Raw genomic sequence first — 21,232 nt, forward strand, 5'->3', positions numbered from 1 at the left:
AGCAGTTTAAACACAGAGAGCAAGACGGGTTAGGAGAGGAAGGAGGACAAACAAAGCGATACCGTCTGGCAGACTGTGCCAACAGACGGGAATCGGACATTGCCACAAAGGAAGCCGTTTACACAGACAAATAGACACAGAGCCTCCATCTTTCTGTGCAGAGGGAACAGGAGGGCACCACACAGACAAAAGCTCCTCGTCAGAGGCCACGCAGGAACAGTGAGGCGGACAAGACCGGCCTGGCCTAGCCTAATAAATGCAGCATAGCACTGCATCAGGAGGCATGCATCACAAACCATGCCGTCTGAATAGAGGAGCACTAGTCCACTGTCATAAGGAAGGAAGCATGCACACAGATAGCTGTGGAAAAACATGTGACCTCATAAATTCTTACGGATCAGATTAGAGGATATGAGTGTTGTCACATTACCAGTCATTTGCACTTGCATACTGAATAGGAATCCTAAAAAAAAAAAAAAAAAGAGGAAATGTTCAAGAGGCTTTTATTTTTGCTCTATTTCTCTCACATTTTCTATGAATAGTAGATGCAATATAAAAACGGATTATGCTGCGGATGGCACAGCCGCATGCTTTATATACCGTGTCATATATGGCCGCGACCTATACTCCGACAGGGTCCACATGCACATCACTTCGTCTCAGGGACAGTCCGTGTCAAGCCTGCACAGATTTGTTCTGAGGCATCACATGAGCAGAGCAAATCCGGCAGACTGAAACGCTCATCACGGTTGGGCACTGCAACCGTGATGAGACTTGAAGGGAATGTCCTGGCTGCACTACGGTAATAGTTTCTGGTATAACGCCATCTTCCGTGTGCATGTGTGAGCACCACTCATACTCGTCCAGTTCATGGACCAAAGGAGTGAGAGCAAACATAGACCTCACGATCAATACAGTTTGAGTGGCGGGGTGTGTCAGCAGCAATATCACCGTATGGACGTGAATACAAAAAATGAAAGGAATGAATAAAGACCGCTTTGACATTTCACTTGCTAATACGAGGTCATATAAAAGATGTTGAATAGACATAAATGTGATACGTTTCTCTCTGTCAAACAGTCCGTTTCTCTCCCGTTTATTCGGTCCATTTCTCTCTTCTCGTCCTCCATCTTCTCTCCTAGACGTGACAAGTTTCCATAAGCAGCGACCGTAAATATCAACAGAGTCAAATCCTCTAGGGACAACAGAAATAACGTATATGCGTTGTGCATTTTTAGCGAGGGCTCGATACAAAACCACAGAACTAGCTCGACCTGGACGCCAAGGTCATTTACGCACATGGAGTGGTCCCATTATTGGCATTTTGTGGCGCATTGCAACAGGTTTTCCCAAAGTTATTTTACATTGATGATTCGTAAACAATATTTTGTAAATGTTGAAGTATCTTGATGACCAGAAAACCAAATCTGGAAGATCAAAACATCAAATACTAGTGGGAGATATCCCTTGGCTAGATTAAAAAAACACCTCAGAAAGCAAAAATGTGTGAGAAAGAGAGTGAAACCCCAAAAGGAATACCATCCCTTATTAAAATATAATAAGTGACTATTTGAGCCGGTCAGCTTTTCAAACCTAAACTATCATCTTGAGGTTGTTCCAGGACAGCCTTTTCCTTGTTGATCATCACACACAGAGTAGTCATGGGTATGTATGGCAAAGGGTACCGACAGGGAAGTTATAAAGCTCTTTATGATGTCTTTGTGCATCTGTAGCTCACTCTTTGTCTACTGTCTCTCACTCTACTAGGCCTCTCACACACACGAGACTTGTAGAGGCGTGCCTCGTCTCATCCAGGCAGGAAAGTGAGGAAGAACGCCACTCAAAATGAATTTGTTCTTTACCGTAAGGCCATTATGGAGACTTCTCAAAGTAAACATCCTGCCTCTTATTAACATTTAATAGTTGCTTTCGGGAAATTAAAAAAGGTGCGAGATGAAAACCATTACCCCGGGAACACACACACACACACACACACACACACACACACACACACACACACACACACAGTTTTTTCACAGAAGACTTACAGTATGTAAACTTTTTTGTCGCTGTAATTATAATGGTTAACTGATTTTCGGTGTAAATAAATACACCAAAGGGAAGGAAAAAAAAGCAATGCATGTATAGAAAAGCATCACAATCTCTCAAACTGAGCGCTAAATGCCCCTCACAAAACCCCCGGTGCAGCCAGCTAGCATGACTCAGCTAGCTGGTTGTATGCGAGGGGGGTGGGCGGGTCAGGGGCAGGGCTGAGAAGGTGAGGGTGTTGTCATGTAAAAACACATTAGTGAGCTGCACCACGATGCTAAGCTATAGGCAATGGCAGCCTGGCCTCTGACTGGTGCTGGGATGCTAAAAAAGGCTAGCGCACACTAATGTAGCACTGGGGTATAAATAGCAGCACCGCATTAGATGACTTTCTATAGCGATCGGCCTTGCTATACTTTGCCAACATATTAGAGATTCAACGTACTGTGCATTAACCCAGTTCATGAAAGAGCTCAATGTTAACATACAGAAACACTTCCCTCGCACTTGCGGCGGTGATGCAGTTGGATCTTACCTCTCAGACGAACATTCTTCAAAAACAGAGGTGATAAATCTTGCTTTCTCTGTCCCTTTTTGGAGTTTCAACATTCCTCTCATTCTGTAATTTACCATTTCATCTACTCATATTAGTTGGTCGTCATTCTCTCCTTTTGTCTGAAACCACACGGCCACCAATTATCTTTCCCCTTTTTGTTCCGTCTCTTTGTGGCAGTTAGCGTTTCGGTGTCACATCAGATCAGCCGCGTTTTGGCCCTGCAGTGTGCTCCGACAGGCCATCCTGGCGGAACGAATAGTAGCCGCGCACAAATTGCTCTACGCTCTTGAAAAGAGGCTCGCCATTGAAAACACACTGGATTTTCTCAATGATGCTCCAGGGCACAAGGTCGTCATATACAGGAGTTCCAGGAAGGCATTGTTGTCTAATTACTGTACAATTCATAAGGATGCAATTCTTCCCAACCAAAACACAAGGTTTGCAATCACCGTATTTTTAGATTGTAAATTCAAGATCCATGAACTTCGACTTAATTGCATGTGAATTGATAGGGAAGGGGGGGATTAGGGTAATGTCTCCAGTGTAAACACAGCCGAAGCTGGGACTCGGCGCCGACTTTGTAAGCAGACTCAAACAAAGTAAGGCCCCCTAAAGGAGGGTCATTTGGTTCACTGCGTTACATGCAGAAATGTTATGTGACCGACAGTGTCAGGACTATAATGAATATTGGCTTTTGCTTCGCTCTTAGCATGAGGCCCACTGACAGAACGCCTAAAAACGAAGCTTCGCCACGGTAATGTGTTATTGAACGACTGTGCTCCTCCTCTTGGAGCCGCTCTCGGGAGTTTTGTCAATACAGAGTGGCTGCAGGGTAAATATCACGTGACAGAGGCCACGCATAAGCAGAAATAAGGGCGGCAGTATAGGAACACAAAACCTATACAAATATGCAAAGCTCGAACAAATATCTGTCCGGCTCAGCCCTGTCCAGGTTGAGCACTTGCCAATATTAAATACTTCAGTATGAAGGTCATAGACGGATGTATAATTCATTTCCAAAGAATCATAAGGACATGTTTGATGAGTAAAAAAATGATCTTTACTCAAAATAATTTGACTATCTAGATACACATGCAGTTTATTTGGAATGCAGCCTTGCTAAACCATCAGACACATTACAATACCGTTTTCTTTTATTAGTTTATTAGAAATGTGGTCAAATACTGTTCAGCTGCTCTGGCAGTATACAACAGCAAGTTTAATTGCTTACTGCTCCACTATGCAGAACACGTCAGATGAATCTCATCTTATTACGACGGTAACGCCGACGCACATTTGTTTACTGCAAGACGAAAAAAATAAAAGACTATGAACTGCAGTATCAAGTCTAAATCATACAATTTAGCAGTGGAGCTTTTAAATGAGGCTATACATATTTACGACTTACCAATTCAACAAATTCCTGATTTTTCTCTGCAATTTGTCTGTATATTTCACAAGATAAATGCAAAGATTATACAAACAAATGGGCATTTATGTACATGAGCTGTATACAGCTCCTATTATGTTCCAACCACAGGGTTGAGAACCTCAGATGTACTGGACCATAAACTGTAGGCTGATGTGAAAACAATGGATGCAGATGTCAAGTTCATTTAAAATTGATAGGCCACCATACTGCACAGCTTAACTCCACCATTTTGCCTCCCTCTGTCCCACCCTCTCTCCTTTGTCCCGGGAGCAGACCAAACGGCCCTTCTATTTCTGGAGCGGGGCGAAGCTTTCCAAGGCATACATTGTGGAGTACATTAGAATGACAAGGACACTAAGGGCCCCTTCCTTCATCATCTTGCCCTTGCTCTCTTCCCTCTCATCCTTCCCTCCACTTTTGCCACCTCCCCCTGCACTGGTCAATTACTGCGGCCAAAGAGGCTTTTAAGGATCCATTGCGGAGACCAGAGAGTGCGTGAGCTGCATGGCTAATTATCAGGACGGCCGGCAAATAAACTAGCGACAAAATAAGAGGAGACTTCAATCTCCTCCTGCAGTGATGGGTGAAACTATACGTTACCACACCATCCCCCTAGCCCCTTCCACCTGAAAATTTACGAGTTCGCTTCAAGGGTAGGGAGGCTGGTACTGGTTGTTGTTCTGTAATGAGAATTTATCCCGACAATGGCATTCAATTTAATAAATGTCAGGAGGTCACCGCAACACAATAACTCTTCTTACCGCTGAGCTAGAGACAAGAATACAAGTAGAATAGGCTTTTGATGAGGTGTATCTGGTCAGAAAGAGAGCAGCAGCAGCAGTGGGAGGATACTACGTATTAAGAGTGGGACGGTACGGGTTAAATTAATATTGTGAACATGATCACAGCATTACTACAATACGGATATGTTCCAGTCCTTAAGTATGTTCATCACATTAATCTGATTTTATTCAGATTTTTTCTGATATTCTTAAATTAAACAAGAATTTCAAAGCATCGTAGTCAAGACCGCCTAAACCGAGACCAAGTCATGACCAAGACCAGAGTGTATCGAGACCGAGGCAAGAACAAGCCTTTGAGGGGTTGAGACCAAGTCAAGACCAGGACCGAGGCAGAGCAAGTCTGCGTCAAGACCAGACCGTTGTTGAGATATTTTGAAATTAGATTTTTTTTCAGTCATGGTGTTGAAATATTTACTCCGGCCCAACAGGGGGAAATGCTCCTTAAACCTTGCAGTGCAAAAAAAGCTGTTTGACCAAAAGCTAAATTTCGAGTTTCAATGGAGAAGGCCTGCATTATAGCTGAATTACTGCTGCTCCTCCCTTTGCACTTTTGTTTTGTAATAATGTAATGAAAAGGATTTTCTCCACTTGAACCAAAGCAGCAGCTAGTTTTCAAAGGTTTCAAGTCCTGAGAATGGAGTCATAGGAGCGTCATAAAATAATCTATAAAACAACCAAATAAATGTGGAAACACGAAGAGAAAGGTCTATCTGCAGACATATAAAAAATACACATATTTACAGAAATAAATGTGGGAGAAAAAAATTGAAATGCTTAAAATTATTCTTATATATTTTGTTATCTATCTTTTTAATTAGATGTGTTACTATACTTTGTTTTATTTAATCCTTTTTATATTTCCACATTCATTTTCTTTTTTAACTACGACAACAAATTTCCCCTTAGGGATTAATAAAGTATCTATCTATCTATAGTCTTTCTATATACACGGTAAACACAGATAAGTACTCATATTTGTACGGACTGTTTGCCAAACCCTGCTCCTCCTCCCAGGAACAGTGATTGTCCAATAATAGCTTACAGACGTAAACAGGCCTGTCAAGATTTGCATTTCTCAACATGCGACAATTACGTTCATGGAACTCTCGCGTGATTCAATGAGTTTGGAAAATAATTATGTCATATGATATGGGCGACTCATGGGCTCATTGGTGAGCAGGGTCGTCCTTCAATCAGAGGATTGGCGGTTCGATCCCCGCATCCGCTAGCTCATGTCGTTGTGTCCTTGAGCAAGACACTAAACCCTAAATTGCTCACGTAGCTGCGCCTACGGTGTATGAATCATACCTGCAAACTCATAAGGGGTGAAAAAGGTGACAGCGGAGGGGTGCAGTGACGGAGAGTCAGTGACGAACAGCAGCAAGCGAACGTCACGCGTCGAGAAGCTGACAAACTATGATCATTATGGTTTTATATATAAAATGTATTTTTGGAGACTTAATACATACAATATGCAATACTGCCTATACTGAATATTGTTTTGCTACTACTACATTTCACTTCATAAGATTACACTTATATGCCATAATATGTCAAACTTATCAGCCTTTTTATTTTATTTTGACTCTTCGGATCTACACGATTCACGTGGATGACATATTTTCATTTCAAAACAGCGATTTTCGCCGAAAGGTGACAAGTTTGCAGGTATGATGAATGGTTGATAATCCTGATGTGGCACCTTGCACGGTAGCCTTGCAGAGGTTCATCAGTGTGTGAATGGGTGAATAATGTCATGTAGTGTTAAAGCGCTCTGAGTGGTCGGAAGTCTAGAAAAGCGCTATACAAGTACGGGTCCGTTTACCATTTACCATCCATATAAAAAACACGAGAGCAACATCGAATGGATTAAACTGTGTGTGCTTTTGAATACTGCACTTCTGACCAATTGTTTAAAAAAAATGACCAAATATTTGGAGTGGTAACTTTGTTAAACTGCATTTCTTTCTGCGCCAGCTCGACAATAGCATCATGTCATGGCATGGCAATGGGTAAGTTAGCAGAGAGCTGTTAGCTGAGAGGTAAAGACTTACTGAGGACGTAGAGGGAAAGTGTGATCCCTGCCAGGCAGAAGCCCTCGAAGAAGCGCAGGGTGCTGAACATGGGGACGTTGACGGAGAAGGCCACGGTCAGACCGAACACCAGCATGAACAGCACCGATATTATCAGCACTGGGTGGCGGCCGAACCTACGGAGCAAGGTCAAAAAATTAGTTTTGAACTGTGGATACTTTTAACGGGAATACACCTGTCAGATAGACGTCTATGTGGTGCGAGGACTTACCAGTCAGCAAGGATTCCAAATGTCAGGTATCCAAATATGGACCCCACCAGGAGAGAAAACTTGGCGATGTGGACTTTCCATGCTGAGTCACACACCAGACTCCACTGTAGAAACAAATAAATGCAACCATTAGTTTCAAGAAATGTACATTGGGGCCAGCGGAAAGGAAATGGAAGTGAAAGTAACAACTGTATCTTCTTTGAGGATGAGACATTTGATGCATTGACTCTGACCCTACACAAGTCGGTCTTATTTATGTGGCATCATCACCACTCAAACACGGGCGTCCTTGTATTTCATCTAATACGGACGTTTGACATAATACTAGAACTTGCACTGGCTTTCTTTCTCTCCATTATCTGACATCTTATAGACTAATCTGAAATAATTCTGTATTCTAAATGAAAAATTGGTTAAAAGCAAGACAATGTGGTACTTCTGTGCCAGACAGAGTACCATTCTACAGTCAAGTGTCACTAAGGAGCTCAATGTTAAAACCATCCTTGCAGACTTTAGTGCTTAACTATTGGTCTGTAGGCTCAATGGTACTGAAAAATAGCACATTTCTAGACAGATTTCTCTACTCTAACGACTCACTTGATTATTACGTAGCTAACTTAGCAACAACAAAAAGGCCACATCCAGTATTTGAACTAAAGGGCCACCAGAGATCAACATCAGGGATTAAATCACCTACATGTATGCTGATAATTTCCTCAGTCAATTTCCTCAGTCAACAATCAGAGTGAATGAGCTGACATTTCTTATATATGTGCCTCCTCTGTGTTATTACAGGCCAACTCTGAGCCTCCTCATCTCCTTCGTTGACCGAGACTCCCAGCAGAGGGATTCCTATGCAATGCAAACAGCTTTTTGCATGAATCAAACACGCCCTGATTTATTTTATTGTTTTCCCTTTCTCCCTGCAGTAGCAACAAGTTGTAACAAACAGACTTTGTACACAGTGCGAGTAACGATCGTAGGGAAAGAGGTGCAGCAGCTAACATGAAGCCCAGTGGAACGTGTGCACGTGAACGCCGAAAGAGTATTTGACCCAAACCTGCAATTTGGCTACCGCTGAGATCACTATTTAATGATCCTCGTTGAGTCGTTGATCCTGAGAGGAACACAAGATTCATTTCAGAGAGGAGGTGGATATCAGGGGCCTTTCAGACAACATAAGCCGCCCAGCTGTCAGGGGGTAGAGGGGGGGGGGTCGCTGTGGCCATAGCAGGTGCCATTCTGCCCCAATTCTACCCAATCTATTCACCAAAACACTACCACTACAACGACTATGGGAACACATATCACCATGTCACAAAAACAATCATATTCATTACATGTAGCAGCTCAAAATAAAAAGTGCAGTTTGCTCTTAAATTCTTCTCCGGTGATCCAACCTCTCATAACCTCCCCCTTAGTGGCCTGCTCCGAATGGAACGCTCCAGGGTTACCACGAGCCACCCGGACATCACATGATCCAGGCATGCCACTCATTCATGGTTTCAGTATCGATGTCAGCAGAGAAGAAGACAGAGGGAAGCAAACAAGTTCCACCATTGCGCAATCACTGCACGACCAACCTTTTAAAAAAATTAAAAATACTGAAGCCGTGACTGTGACAAACATACTGTTCATGAAACCCTCCAGTCTGCATTCACACAGGATGACTGGACGACCGGAGGGATGAAGGTTTGATGACTGTGGAGAACCCACATCTGCGGGTCACCACAGACAAGATGATCAACTTTTAAAAACAACAACAACAACAACATAGAACATACCCCACGTCACATGCCGGAGACAAAGCAGCAAGAGTAAAGGGATGTTGAATGTGGAACGAGCTGGGCCGAGCGAGCTCCACTGTGACGACTAACGCGTCATTAATGCGTTAAGTTTCAGCATTTGCCAATTGTTGACTATCGTTGTTGACCAGGATTCTCTCCGGGGCCAACACTCTAACCGAGTTCATGCACATCATCATTAATGGGCATCTAGTAGCACAAGTGGGGGAGAAAACAATAAATATGGACAGACTTTCAGCTATAGCAAAGGAATCCAGTCTAAGCTGCGAGTATGAAGCCTTGCAGCTCGTCTGCTGGGCCCCCTATTATCTCTGTCGGTTGCTCCCCCTGCTATTGTCTTGCTCATTTGGGAGTAATGACAAGAAGTCAAAGCTGACAGAAAATACAGAACAATGAAGGGCCAAAAAGCCGACTCGTTAGAATCCCCAGGGCGTCCCACCGACCTCTCTCAAATGACCGGCCACCAATGAGGAGTCAGCGCCAGAGAGTCTCATTAGCTCAGATGAAGAAGACGCTCTCAAGTACAGCTGCACAACTCTGCTGCACTCGTTGAACTACAGAGCGGTGGGTGGGTGTGGGTGGGGGAGCAGGAGAGGGAGGGAGAGCCCAGGAGGAGAGGGGAATAAAGATTATACGACGTAGAAACAGAACATGTGAAGAGAGAATGAGAGAAACACAGTGAGTGAAGGAAGGTGAGGAATAAGGGGCGGAAGAGAGAGAGGGATAAGGGATGCTTTAAGCCACGTGAGGAGAAACAAATGGAGGGACTGCTGCATAGTTACTGCCTAGCAACAGACCATCAGCGTGGCCATCAGATTCTTTTCTGCCTCCAAGTGCAAGTTTTAGCACCACTGCCGCAGCACCAAAGGGTGGAAATCCTGTAATGGTGGAGAAAAACAAAAGGGAGGGCAAAAGGACACATCTGGATCTCTCTCTCTCTCTCTCTCTCTCTCTCTCATCCTGGTGGTTTCGTGAACCGGGAAACAACACGCGTCTCACATTGGTGACGCAACCTGAGGGACTCGCAGCGTGGGAGCAAGTTTACATTATCGAGGTGGAACCACATTTCAAATATGCACGCTTGGCAAGAGCGCTGATGGCAGTTGTGTTTTACTGCTGCCAACAGTGACAGATGGGGAAACGGCAAACCTTTTATTCTCAATCTATCAGTCATTGCCTCCTTTTGTTGACAGTTAAGAGCTGTGAGTGCACGTCTCTGTCCCCGAAGAGACCTTTTAACTGAGCAACACTCCTACAACCTGAATTCCATCGCACAGCCCTCAAAACAAACAGCCGAGAGGGGTCAGACACCCCACAATGTTCACCCCTCCCTTAAAAAATAAAAAAAAATTATCAGAAACAGCAGCAACACACACACACACACACACACACACACACACACCCCTTAATCTTTGGGTCGCACAGGCGTCTTTCCTCCCAGCTGACGCTGTGAGTGGCTGTCATTGTGTGCTGACTGGGTGTCTGTGGTGGGGTCATCGCCTTTAGACAGCTGAGACCATTTCAAAGTGTCCCACACTGATCTGGGGTCTGTGGAAGGAGCCAGCCAGCTGGGTAAATAGTATGAAGGGACACAGACCCGAGAGGCCTACAAGAGTGTTCAACTACGGTATCGTCTTCCAGATCTGTGGGTGTGCAACCTCCAGCACGTCGATACGGGGTCCGGGTGTAGCCAACAATGTGCTGCCACAACTGATCTTCCTTTTCACGCCGAAACCATTCTCTGACCAACAAAAAACATTATTTAAACTCACGGCGATTAATCACTGCAAGGGCTGAAAATAAAGGTTATTTTGATCAGCGATTGGTCAATCTGCCCATTCTTTTTTCCTGATTATTAAATAGCGTGTTGGCTAGAGAGAGATATAGATAGAGAAAATGCAAGAAAATATTTGTTGATTCAATTATAGGTTCTTGATTAAAAAATTGCTTAAATGCACGACCGTGTTGCAGTTTTGTACCGGCCAGAGCTGCATTATGATTTAACAGGACCTAGACGTTACTCTTTTTCTCTGAAGCTGTTCTCGGCTGTTCACTATTTCAGGCAGGCAGCTGCTGGCCAGCTGAATGGGAGCGGAGCCGGATAGGTTGCAGAGAGACTCCATCTCCGAGTAATGGTACATTCTCAATTCTCAGGCTCAGTCCAATTAAGACAGGACCCTGAGGAGCGCTTTGCCTCAATTAGTATGGGTCTCCACATTAACCACTTTGGCTCCTTCACCGCCACCTCGACCTCGTCCGGCTTCATCGAAAGCCTTCTTTCTCTGACGCCTTGAGGTGGGGGGGGATTAATGAACAAGTAAACGTGCCACCGATCCTGGAGGCAAAACCTACGTTGTATGCAATACGAAGGGTTGACAGAGTAACATGGGCTCACGATGTGTTGGTACATTTAGCATTTTTACAGTGTTGACACTCTGCTCCGCGCTTCCCTTCTGGGATCGAGTGTCACAGATAGCTGAGCCTAGTCATGTGCAGTTATGCCTCGGCAATGCAAACACAGGGAGAAATGCAGAGTCATCACTTCCTGCGGTCGTGTCACATCCTGGTATCTGTGCTGCTCGTGAGGGGAAAAGAGGCCTTGGAAGGGCGAAGTACAGGTTGTCGAAAGAGATAAGGAGGGTGGGATGACAAGTAGGGGTTGTCGAATCTGCTTCAATTTTGGCTCCAATTCGGGGATTGGTCCCCGTGCCATCTGGTTCAAGTTCTCCTGACGTCGACCTTGTCGGAGTGCGGACTGCATTGGTCGGGGAAGACGAGACACTTTTACCAAGTGCTCGGCCCCGTCACAGATCTGCAGTGGTGGTAGTGTCAACATGACATTCTCCATATGCGTGCAAAGGCAATACAAATATTAGTATCTACAGGTTATAGCGCCAGCATGAGAGAGCGACACTTCTTTGCCTTTTTTACCCTGGGAGAGAACTGACATTTTTCTGATTGTTCGTAACGCAGTTCCACCCAATGGATTTCCCCAACATATGACTTCATAAATCAGCTGCCGGTTGAGAATATTTGACCGCCTCTGTCCATAAAAAAAAAAAAAAAAAAAGAAGTAGTTTATCAGCTTGGCTTTAGTTCATGCAACCCCACCCCATCCCACAAATTACCCAGAGGACAGTCAATTAAATCAAGACTTAAACTGTCCCCCCTATCTGAATTGGAATGCCACAGTTGCATTTGATTTTGCGCTAACAGGGACATTATCAGTGATAAACAGATGGGCTTTTGGCATCGGAGCGGACGCAAGCCCATGGGGCCACAACCCCCTTCCTTCAGGACTCTTCCCGATCAGCCTTTTTTTAAATTCTGGCACGACGAACTCTTCAGACTGTGACGACGTTGCAGACTAAAATGCCATTTACTGCTCGTAAAAAAAAGGGTGTATCAATATATTAAGAGTCTTAATTGTACTCTGTGGAAAGAGTCTTTGTTCTTAAGATGTAAATCACACCATCCCGTCAATACTGATGGCAAGTTTACTCAGAGAGCCTTGTGGATCAGGTTGTCATCTTGAGAGGCATGCATGTGTGCGCATGCAGCATTGACAATGGGAGAAGAGCTGATATGCATAATGAGATCAAAATAAATAATTGAGGAAAAACAACACCTTCCTCCTCCAGTTAGCAGACACACTATGATGACTGCCGTCTCCTCAGCCTGGCCCTGGCAGATAGGGACATATTACGACGCAATACTGGCGCGCACACACACACACACACACACACACACACACACACACACACACACACACTTACTTTACATTAGTGCTTGGAATGAAAACCTACAGGCACATGTCACTGGTGTTTGGTTAAGGCAGCCATGGGGGCGGGTGGTGTTTGGCCAGGGATGGGGTTGCATGATCCTAAAGTTGTGCACTAATAACCTTTGCTCCAAATCAGATTAAAAAAAAAAAAGGGACTCCATGTCTATTTTGACAACCAATCCCACTCAGACCCTGACACTTTGTATTGCCCTGGTAGTGGTGGCGTCTCTCTGCCATAGGTCACACTTTGTGTCAGCTGCTGCGATGACTCACTCACTGTCAGCACACACACACACACAGTGTCCCTACAGAATAGAAATGACTCTGTGGGCCCACTGTGTAGAAATGCACGACCCAGTGGAGGCACAACCACGATCCAGAAGCTGTCACGTTTTTTTTTTTTGCCGACGTCATTTTATGCAGACTGATGCTGCTGCTTAGGTTTTTTTCTGTTGTTGTCGTGTTGATAAGTGCCATCATTTCTCCCGCCCTACTAACGTGAATCAATCCGAAGAGGCTTGGCGCGGGTGTCGCGCATGCATAACGCGTATAAAACGATGGAAAGGACGTGCCCACCCCCACCAGCCCAAAGAGAGGGACCTCTTACCTTGGTGACTACGTTCTGTGCAAGTCCCGTGTGCAGCTCGAACGTCCACTCGCTGCAGCCACACTGCGCGTGGTCCGTGTCATTGTAACTCCCATTGTCAGAGATGGTCCGCGCGCTCACGTTTTTCGGACCGTCCGACAACGAGGAATAGCTCGCGGTGCGATTAGTCAGGTTGGCCAGCGGCTGGATGCATGTGTTGTTCGGCTGGGCCAGGAGGAAATTGTTCGAGTACTGGCTGAACCCGATAAACAACGCCGGGATCCATGTCAGCACTATCAGCTGTTTCTGGTACTTCCCAAACCCCCCGAGAAACGGCAGCACGGAGCCGTCGATGCGCGTCAGCAGCTCCTGCGCGTTGCTTTCGGGGGACACGAAGCCGTTCTCCGGTTGGCGGTCCTCCGCGTCGAGCTGCACCACGGCCATCGCGGTTCCGCCGAGAGATGCCTCCGTTGTGCTGCGAAGCCGGGGTTGCAGTGCTATACCCCCCCTGTCGACTCCACAATGCGTCAATGCCCACCAGCTCCCGGCGGTGAAAGCCGTGCGCAGTCAATCACTGGAGTGGAAATAAGACGCACCTCTTTATTATCAGGAAGCACTTCCCTCCGTCTGCCACCAAAAAAAAAAAAGAAACCCCGTGCGGGAGTCGATGCGGGTTCACGTTCCGGAACAAAGGACAAGGGAGTCGCAAACGGCGGGAAATATCTCGTGGTCCCTTTTTTCCCCTCGTCGTATCTCAATCACCGGCGGCTCTGTCGGTCAGCTGTGTGCGGCCGAGCGCGAGGAAGTGGTTCCCCAGGGAGCCACAGGTAGACACACCTGCCCGGAAGGCTGCGTGAGGCTGAGTCGACCCCAACATGGCCACCTGTCGCCACTGGTGACCGCTTTGACACCAGAATGCTCACTTTCAGTTGAGCTAGTCCGCTCCTGGCCGGCCGGGAAATATAAATAATAAATGGATGCTAAACAACAATATTCAGTTAAGACAACAGTAGCCTACTTTCTTTTCTTTTGTTTTAAACACACAGTGTTCTCATAATATGCCACATATATATTTGCAGCCAAGTGTGTGCCAATTAATAACAGACTAGAACCAAACCATAGTAACCGTTTTTCCACATATTCTTTTTATTTTTTTTGTGGTTGTTGAGAAATTGGAATTTCATTTTTGCAAGAAAGTCACAAGATCCAGTATTTTGGGTTCTTCCGAGAGACACTGACCAGAATATTGTAGATGAAAATATAAATAAGTAATACAAAGTTTCTCCACGCTCAGTCGGCTACAGATGTTCTATCATCAGGGGGTAGGAGAAAGAGGAGGAGGAGGAAGAGGAGGAGGAGGAGGAACTAGCTCTGTTTCCGCCCAGTTCTGGAGCAAACACTACAACAACAAACATGCCACTTCTACTTTAGCTAGCCAGCAAAGGTGAATAATAAAAAAAGATAACGACTCTTTATACAACTTTGTAATCACAGATGTGAGCAGAACCCTCTCGATCACGGGACAATGCCGGGGAGGGAGCAGTGGAGCAGCAGTTAAAGGGCTTTGGTCTTGGCAGAGTATCAACATTGTGTTCTTCTTTGTTGTCCAGGCTGTTAACTTGTTGATCATTATAATTTTGCCTGGTTCAGTGCTGTTATGTAACTATTTACTCAGTGGTGTTATGTAACTATGGTACCAAGCTTCAGTTACTAGTGACTTTGCAGATTCAGAAATAAAATAATAAAATATGATATGTTCGAGTACGTTAAGTCACCCAGCAGTGTATATGAAATAAATAAAATAAGCTCTACCTTTACCGACTGCAACATTTTAGTGAGGTGAATGTAATTGATCATTATAATCGGCAGAAACATAATATATGCAAATCTGAAATGGGCCATTCGACATAACCAGTATGTTTACTTTTGTATGTTATTGTATTGCGACACTAATACATGTGTACGTTTACTTGAGTACAATTTTGAATGCAGGACTTGTGCTCCCCTGTGATATTTCTTACTTGAGAAAAATATCTGTATTCTACCACTGCTTGGTGGTAAAAACAATAATTAATCAATCTAATCCTTTCTCACTGTATAATGAGCCAATAGGTCTGCAGTTATAAATATCAGTAGACCTAAGTTATTAATGATGCGGTTGCTCTTCTGGAGTTGTAAATGTTAATTGGTACTTAAATGGATGTGGTTCCAGATGGTCTTCAGCTCTTCGCAGAGAGTCTGAACTGAACATTAATAAAGTGAAGAAACAAAAGACACATGTTATGCCGGAGAATGACAAACAGTTGGCTGATTTATCATCCCAACCTGGCAACACACAGCGTTCCCTTATTAATCTATAAAGCATTAATAAATAATGTATAACCTATCAATAAAGCCAGAACTTATTTTGAAAGAGGGTTAATTTTTCAAAGCAACACATTATGTTGACATGATCTGCTCTGATGCACATTTTTAATAAACAAATTTGATTTAATTCTTATCAAATAAGATTATTTATCTGAATAATTTTCAATCTCTTGCCCTCATTTTACTGAAATCCCACCACTGGTTTTTCGCAAGACATATAAATAAAATGTATGGGTTTTTATGTATATAATCAGACACCCTTGGTCGCAAAACTAAACTTAACACTTAATTATAGTCTCACATACATCTTTTTCTATTATGAATCTGATTGGACCTGAACACAATTTGTTTGTGTGCTGAAACGTTCATTGTGAATGATTTAAAGAAGCCTCATGGGATTAGCTGGACGATGGTTTATGAAGACAAGAGAGTATTGGTCAGGTTTGATTTCCACTCACATGCCTTGAGCCTCCTACTTGTTTATCAATGCTTCACCCTCCTGGCCATAATGCGCTAGTACATTTTTATTTTACTTTTCCTCACTCAAGGTGTTGAGTCATGCACATTTCATTTTTATTGGTTTCTCCAAGATCTGCAAATGAAGACATTTTATTTGGAATATTTGACACTGGAATTATTTTTTTAATTAATTGTATTATTGTTTTTTATTTATTTATATAATCCCCCACAATTGTGACCCATTACATTGGAGTTTGATGTGACGTTTACCATGTAATCAACACACTCACTGTGCAGCTGTACTGTGATTGTGGACATGGTAATATGTTGGCCCCTGAAGGGCCCCTGAAGGGCCCCAGGCCGGAGGAGTGAGGCTGCCTGCATGCCCTTCTGTTTGGTTACACACTCATGACCCCTGCTGGCAGAATGGAGCAACGGCACCGCCTTCTCATTCATTGCAGCATTTTGCAGCCTATTTATTTTAAAAGTTGTGTTTTTTTCCCTTTCACATTTGTGAAGCTAAAGTGGGGGTTTTCTTTAAGTGTTAAAAACAGGTTTAAAATCAGAATAAATGACCGGATGTATGTGTTAATTAACCTTTCAACAGCTAATGAATTATAAATGGAATGCTCCTTTTTCTCCCCGCTTCTCTATTAGCTGAAAGGTAACTATGTAAAACATTAATGACCGGATCTATTTTATCTGCGTCATTTACAAATCTTTCACTCAGACTTTCTACTGCAGTGTGTGCAGAAAAATATAGATGGCTGCGGGCCAACAGAAACCAGTCGACCGTTGTACCGTCACATTATCTCACCGTACTGTTTGTTATCCATGAAAACCTGATTGTCCCTCCCAAGCAACTAACTCAGGTGTGTCCAGGACACACCCAGGTGAGGCTACGCGGGAGGATAGGTATGTGTGTATATGTCTCATAAACTGGCTGGTTACACATGAGATGGAAAGCTGAAGAAGAAGAAAAAAACAGAGGTGTACCTGAGCTTTCACTCTGCAATGAAGGAAAGTAAAAGATTTGTAGATATAGGCTTTATCCCAACATATTGTAATTAAAAACACAACAGAGAATCCTTTCTCCACATATAATATGATTTTTTTTCTTTTAGTTCATGTTGGTGCCAAAGTCCAAGAGTCCACTGTTGTGTGATTTATTACTTTGGGATTAGCATCAACTTAGTAAAACAATAAACGTGTTGGCAGTGTGAATAGAGATGGACATATACACACTGTTGTGTACACACACACACACACACACACACACACACACACACACACACACACACACACCTTCAGTTAATCTTCCAGCTGTTAAGCAAATATTGTAAAAGAAAAGGCACTGAACTCAAAGGTTGTTTGTAGCTCCAAATCATTGAGGAATTATCTCTAATGCTGTTGATTTGTTCCCCAGTGGATAAGCGAGGCCATGGTCACATTATCCTGCATGATTTGGGAGGGTTTAAGGACTGGAGGAGGAGTTTACAATTCTATAATTACAAATATATTCCTCCAAATGTTATGCACTTTAAGGCTGATCCTGGTGCTGTTGTTTTTTTTATATTGAGTTGCATACTAGATTAGATTACAATAAATGACCCTTTACCAGGATTACACAGGTTTGCAACAAATATTTTGGACTATTTTGCATCCTGAATGCTTTATTTCAGACTAGTGGAAAGAAAAAACTTCCAAAATACACATTTAGGTGTTTATTTGACTTCTTTGTCTGTTTGTATCTTTAGATTTCTCCTTAATTCACCACTAGTTAGCAATAGATAAAACCTCATTTTCATGTTTCAACACGAAATCTCAGACAACTTGTATTACAAAACACAACTGTCTTAATGCAAGTAATCAACTGGGAAAGTGACATCTCTTTGCTGAATTGTTTACCCTAGTCACCTAAAATAAAATGTGAAAAATGTAATGTTTTTGGTCAAGTCAAACATTTCTTAGAGCCTGTGGTTTGTGGACTCATGATCTCAGTATTTATAAAATATTGGATATTACACCCTTTTGTTTTTGTTAAATTGCTTATCTAGTGAAAGTGAATGGCTATGTCCCCGGAAAGAAACACACAATTTTAATGATTCTATGAAGCAGTGGAAGGTCTGAGGAACCAGCCGCGTGTTGACGAGCTGCTGCGGAAACTCAGATCACAGCGTTAATACGTGAGACAATGTCAATTGTCTGTGATTTAATCAACCAGCTGTCAGCGTTGTTGTTTTTTTTATTTCCCAGGATACTTAGGCAATGATGTCAGAGCCCGTGTCTGGAAATTATATCACATGTGTGTCTCCAGGTGTCAGGAGGTTACACTCTCACTGTGAATCACCAGACATCATTCATGGGAGTTAACCTGGTGTCACCCTCGACTAGTCTTTTGATTCATCATATTTAACTTCCCCTTAAGTCAGACACTTTGGCATGTGTTTAGTTTTGTATTCCAGATGTCATTTTGCTGTCTAAACTTTGAGTGACAAATTCCCATTTGCAAGAAAAACCTGCTCATCACAACCAGGAAATGGTGACCTGTGCTGTTTTTTTCGCGCAGAAAGCAAACATTCAGTTAAATATTTACTCCCAATCTGAAGAGATAGTCAGCAACGCTTTTATTTTCTCCTCAAAGGGCCCTGTGCCTGACTGAACGGACAACACAGACAGAAAGTTTAGGTTAAATACAGGCAGTAAAGATAAAGGAGGATAATCCGGAGGGTGACCATTCCTGCGCTGTTTGGCACACCTCATTGTGTCAGTCGTGACCCTTTAATCCCCCAAACAGATTCACATCTTATCATCAACAACAAAATACGAGCACAAGTACTGTGCACAACATGCAAGAAAATAATTCCAAGGCGGTTATGCAGTTTTAATAAGGCCAAACCCTTTCTGTTGGGGAGCGTATAATTAATGCTGTGCTCATTTCATCATTATATGGCAAGGATCACTGTCCCGCTGTTCCCTTCTCGTCTCATGGCACGAGAGCTGTTATTAGTGGCAAGTTTGGAAAATTGTCCATGTTCAGTCTTGCGCTGTCTTTCGTTAGATGTGCATAAAAAAAAAACACAGCAAACAGGTAAAGCAAACCTACCTGAGCCTATAGTGGAAAAAAAGAGTAGGGTGTGTCTCTTTAGGTGTGGGTGTTTAGGCTGGCCTTTCAATAATTTGTCATTTTGATAAATGAGACATGTCATCGTGCGTTTGAAAAAATCATTATGATGAGTAATCTCCAGCACAGACAAGTCATGCCATGTTTTCGACATTTGTGCGTATACACAAATCTCTTTCTGTGTATAAAGAGTCGGATAGCAATGCTTGCATTGTTGGAACATTCCAGTCAAGGGCGTTGGTTTCCTTGGAAGTGCCGCCCTGTCCAGCTTATCTCTCTCAGTCTCTCTGTTTTCACTCTTCTACGGATGTGATGAGTGGCTGTGTGTGTTTGTGTGTGTGCACAGTGGCTAAAGCTATAAGGCCTAAAAACAGCAGAGGGCACGATGTGTCTGTAAACTATTGTCCCCCTCCATCGGTTATAAAAGCTGTAAGACTCGATTAATTATGACCTCATTTATAAAGACCCAAGGCCCCTTCAGGCATTGCATGGTAATTGCTGTATGCTTGTATGTTTTTTTTACATTTCACTCACTGCCTTTTCCTTTACAAAGCTCCTGCACACGCCTACGTGTGGGGTGCTGTGCAGAGGAACAGAGAGACAAGGAAGGACAAAGTGACAGTATTAAAATGGAAACAAACAAGAATGCACTTGGTGTCACTTGGTTGTCAGCTTCAAGCAGCGATACGCAAAAAACGCTGAACTCACAAACGGACTTCCTTTGACCTCAAGAATGTTGAACCCGGGATGACAAATTCTTTGCGCAACCACTATCTCTCCTCCTCCACTGGGGGATTAGCTGTGTTACCTCCTGCACTTTTTGAATTACTGTCAATTGTGTGCATATATAAACATTGAACAAAAAGTTCGGAAAATTGTGTTTGGTAGATTATTTCTCTAATGTAACAATGCTTGTTGGCAATAACTTGTATACCATTGGAAAGCCTGTTTATTTCCCTTTCAAACGGTGGCCCATTTGTAGAGAACATGTATTTCTGGGTTGCGCCCATGACAAATTTGCCAAATCTTCTCTGGCAATGCCAAACAGTTTGTTCTGCTGTTGCTATTGACTCTTGTTTTTTGGATTGGATGATTGAAGTCTATCGCTAACCAGGAAGAGACAAGACGTTTTGGCACATTTATAATTTATTCATTTAACAAACAGTCAGGAGCCTCAATAGCGTGTGGAAGAACACAGCCACAACAGCCCGGCACCTACTCCTCATGGTCACCAGCCTGGTGAACATTGTCACTCTAGCGTGAGCAGCACGCCCAAGCTGATCAACAACTGTTCAATTGGGTTGATGTCAGGACTGCTGGAGGCCATTCTCTCTACTCCCATATTCTGCTGGTAGTCTCTGATGAACCCGCTCTGTGGGGGCGAGCGCTGACATCTTCGAGGATGGAGTTTGGTACCAGACTGGGGAGCAACGGGATTGCCGCTGGTTGCAGAATCTCATCTCGGGATCTCTCTGCATTGAGATTGCCTCCAATTAAGCACCTTTAGGGTATCGGAAGCTCAAAGCTGTTTGGCATTGGCAGAGAATATTTGGCAAATTTTTCATGGGCGCAACCCACATACTCAGCTGTGCTGCTCATCCCAGAAATGCATGTTCTTTACAAATGGGGAACTGTTTGAAAGGGAAATAAACAGGCTTTCCCACGGTATAACATTTGACAAGAAGCATTGTTACAACAGAAAAATAATCTACCAAACACAAATTTCCGAACTTTTTGTTCTATGTTTATATCGTCAACATTGACCATGAAGATAGAGCATGGGGGAGAAGAGTGAGTCTAATCATAGGATAAGACTTCAGAGAGTGAGGTTCAAAGAGCCCTGAGGAACCAGAGAACGATGTGGGAGTAATGTATAAAATCAAGAATGTATTTTATTCTATTTTTTTAATGTATTATTACAGCGGAAATGAACAGTGGTCAATGTGAATGTGGATGTGTTAGT

General features: G+C 43.4%; 1 protein-coding gene across 1 annotated transcript in view; it reads right to left on the minus strand.

Moving 5' to 3' along the window:
- LOC306753507 (solute carrier family 22 member 23-like) overlaps nucleotides 1-13,763 on the minus strand; it is a gene marked incomplete at both ends in the record, with an annotated part of 28,909 nt that extends 15,146 nt beyond the window's left edge. The window contains 3 exons of the mRNA XM_079237382.1: nucleotides 6,895-7,049; nucleotides 7,145-7,248; nucleotides 13,341-13,763. Coding sequence (XP_079093508.1) covers nucleotides 6,895-7,049; nucleotides 7,145-7,248; nucleotides 13,341-13,763 — 682 coding nt within the window. The remainder of the gene's footprint in view (nucleotides 1-6,894; nucleotides 7,050-7,144; nucleotides 7,249-13,340) is intronic.
- Nucleotides 13,764-21,232: the final 7,469 nt, after the last annotated feature.

This window comes from Taurulus bubalis (genome assembly GCF_910589615.1).
Source record: "Taurulus bubalis genome assembly, chromosome: 1".
NCBI lineage: Eukaryota > Metazoa > Chordata > Actinopteri > Perciformes > Cottidae > Taurulus > Taurulus bubalis.